Source organism: Globicephala melas, chromosome 17 (assembly GCF_963455315.2).
Source record: "Globicephala melas chromosome 17, mGloMel1.2, whole genome shotgun sequence".
Taxonomy (NCBI): domain Eukaryota; kingdom Metazoa; phylum Chordata; class Mammalia; order Artiodactyla; family Delphinidae; genus Globicephala; species Globicephala melas.
This window is the reverse complement of record NC_083330.1, coordinates 45,722,320-45,736,263: the sequence shown is the minus strand read 5'-3', so window position 1 is coordinate 45,736,263 and position 13,944 is coordinate 45,722,320. Positions and strand designations below refer to the sequence as shown.

General features: G+C 37.3%; 1 protein-coding gene across 5 annotated transcripts in view; it reads left to right on the top strand.

Annotated features, from left to right (window-relative positions):
- Positions 1-13,944, top strand: part of UBR5 (ubiquitin protein ligase E3 component n-recognin 5) — a 141,842-nt gene that overhangs the window by 42,613 nt on the left and 85,285 nt on the right. For 3 of the 5 annotated variants that reach the window (XM_030863036.2, XM_030863037.2, XM_030863035.2), the window contains exons 6-9: positions 9,041-9,230; positions 9,423-9,582; positions 10,168-10,317; positions 12,091-12,302. In XM_030863036.2, coding sequence (XP_030718896.1) covers positions 9,041-9,230; positions 9,423-9,582; positions 10,168-10,317; positions 12,091-12,302 — 712 coding nt within the window. The remainder of the gene's footprint in view (positions 1-9,040; positions 9,231-9,422; positions 9,583-10,167; positions 10,318-12,090; positions 12,303-13,944) is intronic. The other 2 variants (XM_030863040.2, XM_030863039.2) reach the window with 1 other exon arrangement.

Here is a 13,944-nt window from a genome sequence, read left to right as displayed (position 1 = left end):
AATTTGAGGTCAGAGGGAGGTCATTTAGTTGAGTGCATCCTTTAGCTCATTCTGTGCTAGAACTGTTCATAGGAAACATAGCTCTGGTTTTTATTAAAATGTTAGATATCTCCTTTTAATGGTTCTATGCACACACATAACATAACAGTGTATGATAAAGAATTCTGAAAATAATATATATAAACAAATGGAATTTTCATTTTATTTGATAAATCTGCAAAAAGTTTATATTTAAGAAAGAATAAATTATGTATGATACTATGTGAAACTTTACCTGTTTAGAGATTAAAATTTAGTTCTTTTTTTAGTTGAGGGGTTGTCAAATTACAGCCTACAGGCTAAATCCGGCGCCTCCTATTTTTACTGAGATACGGCCATGCTTGATGTTTTATTTACTGTCTGTGGTTGCTTTTGTGCTAAGATGGTAGAAATGAGTTGTCATGACTAAGACTGATGAGCCTACAAAGCCTAATAAATAAATGATTTACCATTCTGCTCTTTACAGGAAAAGTTTGCTGATCCCTTATTTAGTTTATACATTTATGTAGTGGCATTTGTTCCTAATCCTGTATTCTTTATTTATTTTTAAATTTAACATTTCATTTTGAAATAATCTGACTTTAAAAAGTTGCAAAATGTCACCCAACTTCCCCAAATCTTAACATTTTACATAACCATAGTCCAGTTATCAAAACCAGGAAATTAACACTTATCAGTGCTTAATCTACAGAGTTTATAAAGATTTCACTGCCTGTCCCATGCGTACCATTTCTCTGCTCCAGGATTCAATCCAGGATCCCATATTGCATTTATTGTCATGCTTCTGTAGTTTCCTCCAGTCTGGGACAGTTTCTCAATCTTTATTTTTCTAGACCCTGATGAGTTTGAAAACTGACTGGTTATTTTGTGTAATGTTTGAATTTGTCTATTATTTCCTCACAATTAAACCCAGGTGATGCATTTTTTTAAAGTCTTTATTTTTTAAGAGCAGTTTTCAGGTTCACAGCAAAAATGAGAAGGTGGTTCAGGGGTTTTACATATGCTCCCTGTCCCCACACATGTACAGCCTCCCTTGTTATCAGTACCCCTGCCCCCCCACCCCGAGTGGTCCATTTGTTACAATTGATGAACCTACATTGACACATCATCACCCACAGTCCATAGTTTACATTAGAGTTCACTCTAGGTGTTGTATGTTCTGTGGGTTTGGATAAGTTTATAATGACATGCATCTTCCATTACAGTATCATATCAAGTAGTTTCACTGTCCTAAAAATCCATTGATCTTTTTACCATCTTCTTAGTTTTGTCTTTTCCAGAATGTCATATAATTGGATTCATACAGTATGTAGCCTTTCCAGCTTGACTTACTTCACTTAGTACAATAGTATGCATTTAAGGTTCCTCCGTGTCTTTTCATGGCTTAATAACTAATTTCTTTTTAGTGCTGAATAATATTTCATTGTGTAGATGTACCACAGTTTATTTACACATTCACCTGCTGAAAGACATCTTGGTTGCTTCCAAGTTTTGGCATTATGAATAAAGCTGTGTCCTGGTTTTTGTGTGGATGTAAGTTATCAGCTCCTTTGGGTTAAATACCAAGGAACATGATTGCTGGATCATATGGTAACAATATGTTTAGTTTTGTAAGAAACTGCTGAACTGTTTTCTAAAGTGGCTGTACCGTTTTGCATTCCCACCAGAAATGAGTGAGAGTTGTTGTTGCCCCATATCCTTACCACCCTTTGGTGGTGTCATTGTTCTGGATTTTGGTCATTCTAATAGGTGTGTAGTGGTATCTTGTTTTTTAAATTTGCATTTGCCTGATGACATATGATGTGAAGTATCTTTTTATATGCTTATTTACCAGCTGTTGATCTTTTCTGGTGAGGTGTCTTTTAAGGTCTTTGGCCCATTTTTCCATCAGGTTGTTTGTATATTTTGGATAAGCCTTCTTTATCAGATGTGTCTCCCACAGATATTTTCTCCCAGTCTGTGGCTTTTCTTTTCATTATCTTGACAGTGTCTTTTACAGAGCCAAAGTTTTTCATTTTAATGAAGTCCAGCTTATCAGTTATTTCTTTCATTGTGCCTTTGGTATCATATCTAAAAAGTCATTGCCAAACCCAAGGTCGTCCAGATTTTCTTCTGTTATCTTCTAGGAGTTTCATAGTTTTGCATTTTACATTTAGGTCGGTGATCAGTTTTCAGTTAATTTTTGTGAAGGTCTGTCTTTTTTCCATGTGGATGTCCAGTTGTTCCAGCACCATTTGTTGAATCAGCCATCTTTGCTTCTTTGTATTGCCTTTGCTTCTTTGTCAAAGATCAGTTGACTCTATGGGGGTCTATTTCTGGACTCTTTTTACTATTCCGCTGATCTATTTGTCCATTTTTTTTCTCCAATAGCACGCTGTCTTGATTACTGTCGCTTTACAGTAAGTCTTTTTTTTTTTTTTTTTGTGGTATGCGGGCCTCTCACTGTTGTGGCCTCTCCCGCCGCAGAGCACAGGCTCCGGACGCGCAGGCTCAGCGGCCATGGCTCACGGGCCCAGCCGCTCTGCGGCATGTGGGATCTTCCCGGACCGGGGCATGAACCCGTGTCTCCTGCATCGGCAGGCGGACTCTCAACCACTGCGCCACCAGGGAAGCCCTACAGTAAGTCTTGAAGTTGGGTAGTGTCAGTTAGTCAAAAGAACTTTGTTCTTCTTCAGTATTGTGTTGGCTATTCTAGGTCTTTTGCCTCTCCCTATAAATTTTAGAATCAGTTTGTTGATACCCACAAAAAAACTTGCTGGGATTTTGATTGGTATTGCAAGTGATGCATTTCTGGCAGGAATACCACAGAAGTGATGATGTGCCCTTCTCAGTGCATCGTATCAGGAGGCACATGGTACTGATATGTCTCATCACTGGTGGTGGTTATACCTCTGATCACTTAGTTAAGGTGGTGTTTGCCAGACTTCTCAACTGTAAAGTTACTGTTTTCCCCTTTGTAATGCGTATGTATTTTGTGGAGAGGTACTTCATGACTATGTAAATATCCTATTTTCCATCATACTTTTGCTCATTAATTTTACCATCCATTGGTGATTTTTTGCTTTAGTTGTTACTGTGGTGTTGGCCAAGTAGTGATTTTTTTGTTTTGTTTTTGGCCATGCTACGTGGCTTGTGGGATCTCAGTTCCCTGACCAGGGATTGAACCCAGGCCATGGCAGTGAAAGCACCGAATCCTAACTGCTGGACCACCAGGGAACTCCCCAAGTAGTGATTTTTAAAAACTTTTTTCATTATTTCTTTTGTACTCATTAACTGAAATTTGACTGTAAAGAAGAACTTTCCCTCCTTGCCCACTTATGTCTGTTTCTATTGAGTTATTTATATCATTATGGTCTCGTATATTTGTTTTATTTTATGGTTTATAATCCATTGCTGTTTATGTCGCTCAAATTGTCCTAGATTTAAATCCTCTTCTCTTTATAAATAAAACTTGGATACAGCCAATTATAATACACTGCATGACAGAATGACTGAGAGTAGTGGAATTTTATGACTTTGCTAATAACATATGTAACAAATATAATAATAAAGTAGTACATTTGAGCTTGAATAAAGCCTCAGTAGACCTACTCCAAAGAAGGTTGGGGCTAATTTTAAGACTTTAAAATGTGGAGAGAATCATTAAAATTTGAGTCCCCCTTACTCACCCTGGCTTGCACTCCTGTTTGACTCATGTATTTCTGTCTCCCTCCCCCTCCCCCTCCCCCCTACAGTGGACTCTGTGTAAGCTTTCTTTAGCATTGGGTTTCTGAATTGCACTTTTGAAAAATGTCACAGTGTCCCACTGGCTAAGCCATATGTTTACCTTTATTTGGTCTTGCAGATGTCCACAAAATGTAAGCACTTATTAAAGGCTGATTGTTTCTCTTGGCCTCTCTGAAATTTTTCTCAGTTTGTTGATAGTGAAATTGTGATCCGTTATTCTGTAAATTAAGAAACTTTAGAGTCAAAAATACTATCCTTCATAAAAAATTTTTTTTCTTGAGTTGTATAGTTTTTTCCCCCCATTTGTATTGATTACAATAAACTTTTAAAGAAGCTTGCAATTTACTATATGTAATAGAGAATCTAGAACAGACAGATCTTGAGTCCCCAGAGGGGATTTTTATCTGCAAATTTACCAAATGCAGTCATATGTGAAAGAGACTGTCCCCACAGACCTTGGTCCCCAACCCCTTACCTTTGGAGTCCTGGCTTGCTCCCTTTGGGTTCAGAGAAGTGTTGTGAATTAGGGAGCAAGTGGTCTCTGAGAGATGCATTTGAAAGATTTTGGGATGACTGGTACTGTTTTTCTTTTCCATCAGCATGGATAATTGAGAATTGATCATTTATTATAACTAATCATTCTTAGGAATACATAGCAGTCAAAATTCCTGGGACTTTGAATATTTTTCCCTTTGGTGTTTTCACTAAATTGGCAGGTTTACGTGCTAAGTATTTCTAGCTGCTGTCTTTTCCCCATTCATAATTACTGAAATTTATCCTGGGAGATATTTTAAAAATGTCCTGGATATTTTTGTTAAACTTATTTCAGACCAGGTTAAGGGCAAGAACACCAACTTTATTTGGAGAAAAAAAGACAGTTTGTGTTGGACTTCCCTGATGGCGCAGTGGTTAAGAATCCGCCTACCAGTGCAGGGGACACGGGTTCGATCCCTGGTCTGGGACGATCCCACATGCCGTGTAGCAACTAAGCCGGACTACTGAAGTGAGTGATTTAATGATTCAGTGCCACAACTACTGAAGCCCACGCACCTGGAGCCCATGCTCCGCAACAAGAGAAGCCACCGCAATGAGAAGCCTGCGCACCACAATGAAGAGTAGCCCCCCCCCCCCGCTCGCCGCAACTAGAAAAAGCCCGCGTGCAGCAACGAAGACCCAACATAGCCAAAAATAGATAAATAAATACTTTTTAAAAGAGAGTTTATGTTTAATAGGATGTTTAAAATGGAAATATTAGTATCAAAAGTCTCTTTATTCCGTTGTTTGTTATCACTGGCTATAATGGATGATAGGTATAAGCTGCTTTTCATTGGTTTGAGCTACCGTATTTTCTTCGGAGTTTAATTTGAGCTGATAGTACAGGATTTGAAAGGAAAAAGCCAAGCAGGCCATTGTAATTGTAAACAGCTGAAGCTGGCCCCAGTCTAAAAAGGTGGTAAGATAGTAGGTTGTAGGGCTTCGACAAAGTAAGTGGACACCCCATTTTTATTTTATTTATTTATTTATTTATTTATTTATTTAGGTACGCGGGCCTCTCACTGTTGTGGCCTCTCCTGTTGCGGAGCACAGGCTCCGGACGCGCAGGCTCAGCGGCCATGGCTCACGGGCCCAGCCGCTCTGCGGCATGTGGGATCTTCCTGGACCGGGGCACAAACCCGTGTCCCCTGCATCGGCAGGCGGACTCTCAACCACTGCGCCACCAAGGAAGCCCTCGGACTTTTCTTGTTTTTGATGCTGTACATTTTTTTTAACCAGCCAATCAAGTATATGGACCAGACTTGACCCATGGGCTTTAAGGTTGCAAGCTGTGGATTAATTCCATACTCAGTGTGATTTTCTCAGTTGACTGGAGTCACTTTGTGTACCTTGAGTATTATATGATGGGGTCAAATTGTAGGATTAATTTGATGAGCAAAGTATGGATAGAAGAAACTGGTTTTTCCATTATTATTTTTTTTTGCGGTACGTGGGCCTCTCACTGTTGTGGCCTCTCCCGTTGCGGAGCACAGGCTCTGGACGCGCAGGCTCAGCGGCCATGGCTCACGGGCCCAGCCGCTCTGCGGCATGTGGGATCTTCCCGGACCGGGGCACGAGCCCGTGTCTCCTGCATCGGCAGGCGGACTCTCAACCACTGCGCCACCAGGGAAGCCCTTTTCCATTATTTTTGAGTTTAGTATTGAAAATTATATAACTCACTGTAATTATAGATAAAAAGGGGATTCCAGTACTGTCTTTTGTGACCACTAATAAACCTCTATTAATGTATACTTAGTCTAACACATTGCTCTTTCTCTGGATAGCAAGCTGGTTAGAGGAATGTTCAGGAGCAGTTGAGGCTGGTCAGCTGGCAGATTGTTTGGATTCTGATAGAAGAAATCCTGCACTGCGGGTGCAAGTGGGAAAACGTGGTATTCTCCATGGTAACGGTCAGGTTAATGAATGGGCAAGCCAGAGATATTTTGACCTTTGTCTTTCAACTAACCTCAGGTGAGGGTTTGTGTAGCAGAGATTGCAAATTGGCTTAAAGGCAAGAATTTGAATGTTATGGATACGCAGGTATTCTCCACTCTTCCCTGTCGTCTTGACTTTACTTAGAAATTAGTAACCTATCTACCTCTCGTGGAGATTTGAGTTTGTGATACCTGTAAGGTCTGCCAGGAATAGCTGTGTACTTGGATAGTATACCTGATCAGGTTTCCAGTATTATTTGCTTAGGGGGAAAATCATATGCATTTTTCGGTAGAAATATTGAGTCATTACTTATATTTATTTTGGCCATATAATGTCTGAACAGGGGCTTTTTGGAGTGAAATTAATAATAGGCTCAGACAGTAGGCTTACTCTGGCATTATCTCAGGCAAACTGGGACATACAGTTACCCTAATTATATCTTTTTAAGACTCTTTAGTATGGTTCCTCCTGTTTTCAAGTTGAAATAATATATGTAGCTTTTGACTGTTAAATGCTTCCAAAAGAGTGGTTCCACCTGACTTAATTTTGACAACTTACAGGAAACCATGAAGTAGAAGTGCTGATTTAATGTTTGTTTTGAATATCTGTTTGTATGTTTCATTGATCCTATATTATTTTCTGTTGCGTAATTGTCACAAAGCATATAAGTTGAAAAGAAAACTTGTCTGTTTTTGAGAGTACTACTTTCTTTGATAACACATGACTATATTTTTAAAATCATGTTTAAAAACACATAACATAAAATTTACTATCTTTTCGGTTATAACTGCACATCTCAGTAGTATTAAGTATATTTATATTGTTGTGAAAGAAATCTCTATTATAACTTTTTCATCTTGTAAAACTGAAACTTTATATCCAATAAACAACTCCCTTTACCCCTCTCCCCACCATCTGACAGCCACCATTCTACTTTCTGTTTCTATGAATTTGACTACGTTAGGTACCTTTTATATTTGTAATCATATAGTATTTGTCTTCTTGTGATTGGCGTATTTCACTTAGCATAATATCTTCAAGGTTCATCTGTGTTGTATTGGGTTGGCCAAAAGGTTTGTTCGGTTTTCCCATAAGATGGCTCTAGTGGCGCTTAGTTGTCTTTAACTTCATTTGAAACAATTTTGTTAGATTGTATTGTGACAGCTGTCATATCAGCGTGCATGTAAAAAAACTTTCCAAAATTGGTGAATTTTTGTGTAGCCATTTTAATATTGAAGATGGAAGAAAAACAACACTTGCGGCATATTATGCTTTATTATTTCAAGAAAGGTAAAAACACAACTGAAACGCCAAAAAAAATTGTGCAGCGTATGGGGAAGGTACTGTGACTGATCCAATGTGTCAGAAGTGGTCTGCGAAGTTCCTTGCTGGAGATTTCTCTCTGGATGATGATGCTCCACGGTTGAGTAGACCAGTTGAAGTTGATAGCAATCAAATCGAGACATTAATTGAGAACAATCAATGTTATACCACGCAGCTCTTACACATAGTGCTGCTATGAACATGGGTATGCAAATATCTCTTCGAGACTCTGTTTTCAATTTTTTTGGATATATACATAGGATTATAACTGCTGAGTCATATATAGTGGTTCTATTTTTAATTTTTTAGGAAACTTCATACTGTTTTTCATAGCACTGCACTATTTTACAGTCCTACCTACAGTGCACTAGGGTTACAGTTTCTATACATCCTTGTCAACACTTGTAATTTTCTTTTTTTTTTTCATGGTAGCCATTCTGATGGGTGTGAGGTGATAGGTGATTGTGGTTTTGATTTGTATTTCTCATGATTAGTGATGTTGACCATCTGTTCATATGCTTACTTGGCCATTTGTGTATTATCTTTGGAGAAATGTCTGTTCTCATTCTTTCCCATATTTTAATCAGGTTATTTGATTTTTTTTGTTGTTGAGTGTTGGAGCTCTTTATATATTCTGGATACTAACCTCTCATTAGATAAACGATTTGTAAATATTTTCTTCCATTCTATAGGTTGCTTCCTTACTCTGTTGATTATGTCCTTTGAGGGACAAAATCTATTGGGATATTCATAGGGATTTTGATGAATCTGTAGATTGCTTTGAGCAGTATGGACATCTTAACAATATTAAATTTTCCATCCCCTGGGCATGGGTGTCTTTCCATTTAGTTGTGTCTTTAAACTTTAAACTCTGAATTTTACTTTTTGTGCTGCAGACTGTTAGTAGTTATGTCTCATAGGTCTTTCACGCAAAGGTGAGATGCATTCTATAACTCACTTTAGAGCTGTGACTAGAAATGCTTGGTATGTGGTTCTTTAAAAAATTGTTTTAAAAGATGCAAAAGGGTGGTATATATCTTTCTAAAAAGTGAGTTTATACTTCAGCATTTAAAAAAATTGGAACAGTGTTTTTTTGTTGTTGTTGTTTTTTTTTTTGCGATACGCGGGCCTCTCACTGCTGTGGCCTCTCCCGATGCAGAGCACAGGCTCTGGACGCGCAGGCTCAGCGGCCATGGCTCACAGGCCCAGCCGCTCCATGGCATGTGGGATCCTCCCGGACCGGGGCACGAACCCGTGTCCCCTGCATCGGCAGGTGGACCCCCAACCACTGCGCCACCAGGGAAGCCCGGAACAGTGTTATTTTAAAGTTCAGTTCTATTGTTCTGTCAAAATACTACTATAGCATATTATGTCAGTTAGAAAAATAACTTTATCATATTCTAAGATAATGAACATGAGACCCAAAGCGATCTTTCTGAATGATTGTTTAAAATGCTGTTTCTTTAAATTCTCCAATATTTAGAAGTCGTTGGAGTTCTGGAGTGGGTGGAAGTGGAGGAGGATCCTCTGGTAGGTCGTCAGCTGGAGCTCGAGATTCTCGCCGACAGACTCGAGTAATTCGGACGGGACGGGATCGAGGATCTGGGCTTTTGGGCAGTCAACCCCAGCCAGTTATTCCAGCATCTGTGATTCCAGAGGAGCTGATTTCACAGGTATGGATCTTGTAGAACAATTAACGTAAGATAGCAGGACAGGGTGAGGTTTAACTAAATATAGCAGGCTGTAGTCATGATTTATATCATGAACTGTGAAATACTGGTTTTCTGTATTGATCCTAGGAAGCTGATTTTAATAAAGAAGTTATGAAAAAGATAATTAGCATAGTACTCTATTTTTTATTTCAGGCCCAAGTCGTTTTACAAGGCAAATCCAGAAGTGTCATTATTCGAGAACTTCAGCGAACAAATCTTGATGTAAACCTTGCTGTAAATAATTTACTTAGCCGGGATGATGAAGATGGAGATGATGGGGATGATACAGCCAGTGAATCTTATTTGCCTGGAGGTTGGTTGATCACCATCATGGTTTTCTCATCTCTGAAGGGAGAGATGTTTTTTTGACTGGGGAATGGAATTTTAAAGTGCAATAGATTTGCTGACTGTTCTTTCCAAGGTGGTAGATATTTCTCACTGTAGTGTTTGATTTGATGGTAAAATTCTCTTTAAGGGAAAATGTTTTTGCTCAGTGGACTTGTGTTTGGTCCTATAAAGACATGGATGTATGTGCATGTCTTTATCACTGGCTGACAGATGACTGGAATGTTGTATTTTGATGCCCTTATTACTGAATATGGAATAACTGAACTGCATTTAGATTTTGACTTTCTGTGATGTCACAAGAATCTTCAATAGTGATCTTTTTTTCTTGTGGTAATTTAGTAGTTAGCCCAAGCAACAATCATGCAATTGATGTTCCTTAAAATCTGTGTTAATAACGTTAACTTTATTTCCTAGGTAGTTACTGCTTTTCTTCTCAGGTTATGTCAGTAGTCAGTCCCTGATTTTAATGTTTTAATTTTCAGGGATTTTTCAATGGTCTGCAGATTTTTTTCTCTATATCTGCTTCATTTATGTTTGTTTCTGTTTATAGAGGATCTTATGTCTCTTCTTGATGCTGACATTCATTCTGCCCACCCAAGTGTCATTATTGATGCAGATGCCATGTTTTCTGAAGACATTAGCTATTTTGGTTACCCTTCTTTTCGTCGTTCGTCACTTTCCAGGCTAGGCTCATCTCGAGGTAATTTTGCATTTATTTCTTTGTGATTGTTGGCTGACTCTATGGAGAGATAGTGGTAGAATTCATTGTATTTGAACTTTTAATATTACAGTAGACGAAATCATTACTTGATAGTGTTTTTGGATGCTTTGGCATTAAAATAGTTACTTTTGAGTTTGAAGAGCCACACTAGAACTTTAGAGATGATCTTATCAACATAGTAGCATATATGTAAAGGGTTACAACTTACCTAACTGTATTTTTAATTAGGAGTATGGATTCTGAAGTAAAAGCAGAATTCTGCTTTACGGTGACATGCAGCATTCAGATAACAAGTCTCTTTAGTTTATTTGATTAAAATAAAGTGATTATTTTGTTCATTTTAAACCCTGGTTAGATGGAAGAGTGAAATATGAAAAAACTTATTAGAATGAGATTGATCAATAGTAAATATATAGAAATGCTTATTATACTAAAATGATATTTTCAGAAGTTTGAAATCTTGAAAAGGTATAGTACACAGTAGAGTTTAGAAAGAAGATTTTGAAATCATACAAATATAAACCTTTCTCTGTGTATGTTGATGTGGATTTAGCTTGCATTTTAACTTTTGTAAGTCAGTATTTTTACTTTCCAGAATGTAAAACTGCTTGATTGAAGTAACAGGCAAGAATCAGATATATTATTTACTTATCATTAGTAAACTGGAAAGGATGCTGTTTTATATTAAGACCTTACTGCAAATACCTAGTACTTGAAAGCAGTTTTAAAATAACAGACTTACGATGATCTTTTAGTGTACTGAACCTATTATGTAATGGCTTAAAAATTTTTTAAAAATAAGTGCATATTTTACTGCCTAAAATGCATCAAGTATTGCATTTAAGATATTCAATATCTAACACAAAACTCCTTCTAAATTTCTCCCTTTTGCTTTTCCTTAGGTCATTCTATGTGGGCATCTGTTTTACTTTGAACCATATGAAATTGGTGGTACTTGACCATGTTAGATCTGCATGGATGGCAGTTTTATATGGTTCAACTTAATATTGTTTTTAATCCTTACTATCCAAGTCTTGGAAAGTTTATTTTGGTTGCCTATTTAAAAAATAATATGTGAGCAAGCTGAAAAAAACTGGTTTTAAAAAGTTTGTAGGCCAGTTTCAGGGGAAGCATTTTTGTAAAGTAATCTTTCTATAAAGATTCTCAAAAGAAAAATTCTGTCTAGTTTCTCAGAAATTTTAAGACTTTTCCATAAAAATCCAGCCTGTAAAATTACTCTAAACAAGGGCTTGGATTATCAGAAGTTTTATAGTTAATGGATTTTTATTTTACCCTTTTCAAGATTTGGTTGTTTTTTTTTTTTTAATCTGTATGTGTAGACTCTCTAACAAATACTCTTTTTTGTTTATGTATCTAACGTGTTAAAATTTTAATTTATGAATATTTTCTAATAAATTTAAGTTACGGTAAACATTTTTAATGAAAGCCAAAAATTTAAAACTCCATTTAAAAAATCCAAAATCCAGTTTAAAATAAAGCAGTTCTGCTCTAAAAGCATATAGTTGGAATTCAGAAAAGTCTGCCTCTACATAGTGCTTAAAAATACTAGTTTATAATTTTCATACATTCACTTGAAAGAGTTAATGTTTTGAATGTTGCATGTCAAGCTTATTAGATATACATTTACATTAAGTTCTTGTGAGTGGATACTGCTGTTAGTTGCATCCTGAAGGGTCTTTACTAGAGAGTGGCTTACTTTTATCCCACTGGTGTGACCCAATTGCATACCAGTTCTCCTTCTTCCCTTAGAGAGAGACTCTGAGCTGTTGCGTGAACGTGAATCCGTTTTACGTTTACGTGAACGAAGGTGGCTTGATGGAGCCTCATTTGATAATGAAAGGGGCTCTACCAGCAAGGAAGGAGAGCCAAACTTGGATAAGAAGAATACACCTGTTCAAAGTCCAGTGTCTCTAGGAGAAGATTTGCAGTGGTGGCCTGATAAGGTATTTGAAAAGAAACCCCACCCATCCTTTCCATTTTAACTGAATTCCTGGCACTCCCCTCCGCCCCCCCAAAAAGGTTTCTGTTTTATTTCAGATTTTCGTACTGTCATTTAAAATGCAGAGATAGGAATTCCCTGGCCGTCCAGTGGTTAGGACTCTATGCTTCCACTGCAGGGGTCATGGGTTCGATCCGTGGTCAGGGAACTAAGATCCTGCATGCTGCATGGCGCGGTCAGAAAATAAAAAATAAAAATAAAATGCAGACATAAAGTGATATTTTTGTTTTGTTTTAAATATAAGTAGATCATCTTTATTTGACAGTACAGGAGTCGTTTTAAGGAGATGTGTTCAGTGGTGCTATTTCTTTTTCTACTTGATGAAGTAAATCAGAGAAATAAGGATGGTAGTTCCAGATAATATATCAGCATTCTGTTTCAAGATTTCTTTTCTGGTGGTAATTATACCAGTAACGAATGGTATATTTCTTGATAGGAATTTGTTTTGTACTGTCAAGAGTACCCCATTTTCTGCAGGGCAGGTTTCTGGTCATTGTTACAAGCATGCATGTCAGGGCAAGATTAGGGATCTGTGTTTCTTTGATTTTAGCTTTCCCGTTTGATGGCAGTGAATTCTGACAGGCCCTTTGCTCTAAAAGCTGTGGGAGACAAAGCAGGCTGAACAGGAATGGACTGGGGGAATTATGCTCTGCATCCTGAGTGGTAGTACAATGACTAGCTTCTAGAAAGCATGCAGGATTTAAGTTGATTTGAATCTGTAAAAATCCATCACTGCTACAAGTGAAACAGAGTTGACACATTCTTTTATTTTACTTTTATTTTTATTGGGGTGTAATTGATTTACAGTATTGTGTTAGTTTCAGGTGTACAGCAAAGTGAATCTGTTATACAAATACATATATCCACTCTTTTTTAGATTCTTTTCCCATATAGACATAGTCTATTGATGGTGTGTAGGTTTCACTGTCTTAAGTGATTGGTAATTTATCTTCAAAGGCTCCTGTAGGAAGCCATGGGTTTTTCACCTGTTTTTTGGAGTGCCTGTTTCTTATTTCCAGAGCCAGTTGGATAGGAACTTTTCTAAAGTAGAAGTAAAAGAAGATAAGAACTTGAAGGTTATCTCTAGCAGATAAGGAGATTCTGACGTAGATTTCTTTTCTTTCTTTGAAGTTGAATTTGGGATATTAAAGGAAAAATATTATTTAGTGTTCTGAATTTGTTTATATTTCATAGTTATTGTGACTCTTGATGTAGTTCATTTTCCTCTGTATTCAGCTCATGTGGAAAGCTTGAATGCAAGAAGGAACATGAATTTCAATCAGCCTCTTTGTAAGCAAAAGGTTATTCTGTTTTCTTTGGCAGCTGACAGACTTTCCCTGAATTGCATTCTCTTACTTATTTCCATAAAACTAGAAATGTTCCAATTTCTACTTTTACTTCATATGGTAGAAGGTGATTTAAACCATTGGGCTTTTTCTTTTTCATTTCTTTTTTTTCCCCTACATTGTTCTTTGTTTCCTGTTTCTCTTGCCTTGATCATGCTAGAGCTGTGTCTATGTCATATTGGCAGGAAGTAATAGAGGACTCATTAATCTTGTTTTAATAGTGCCATTGCATACATATTA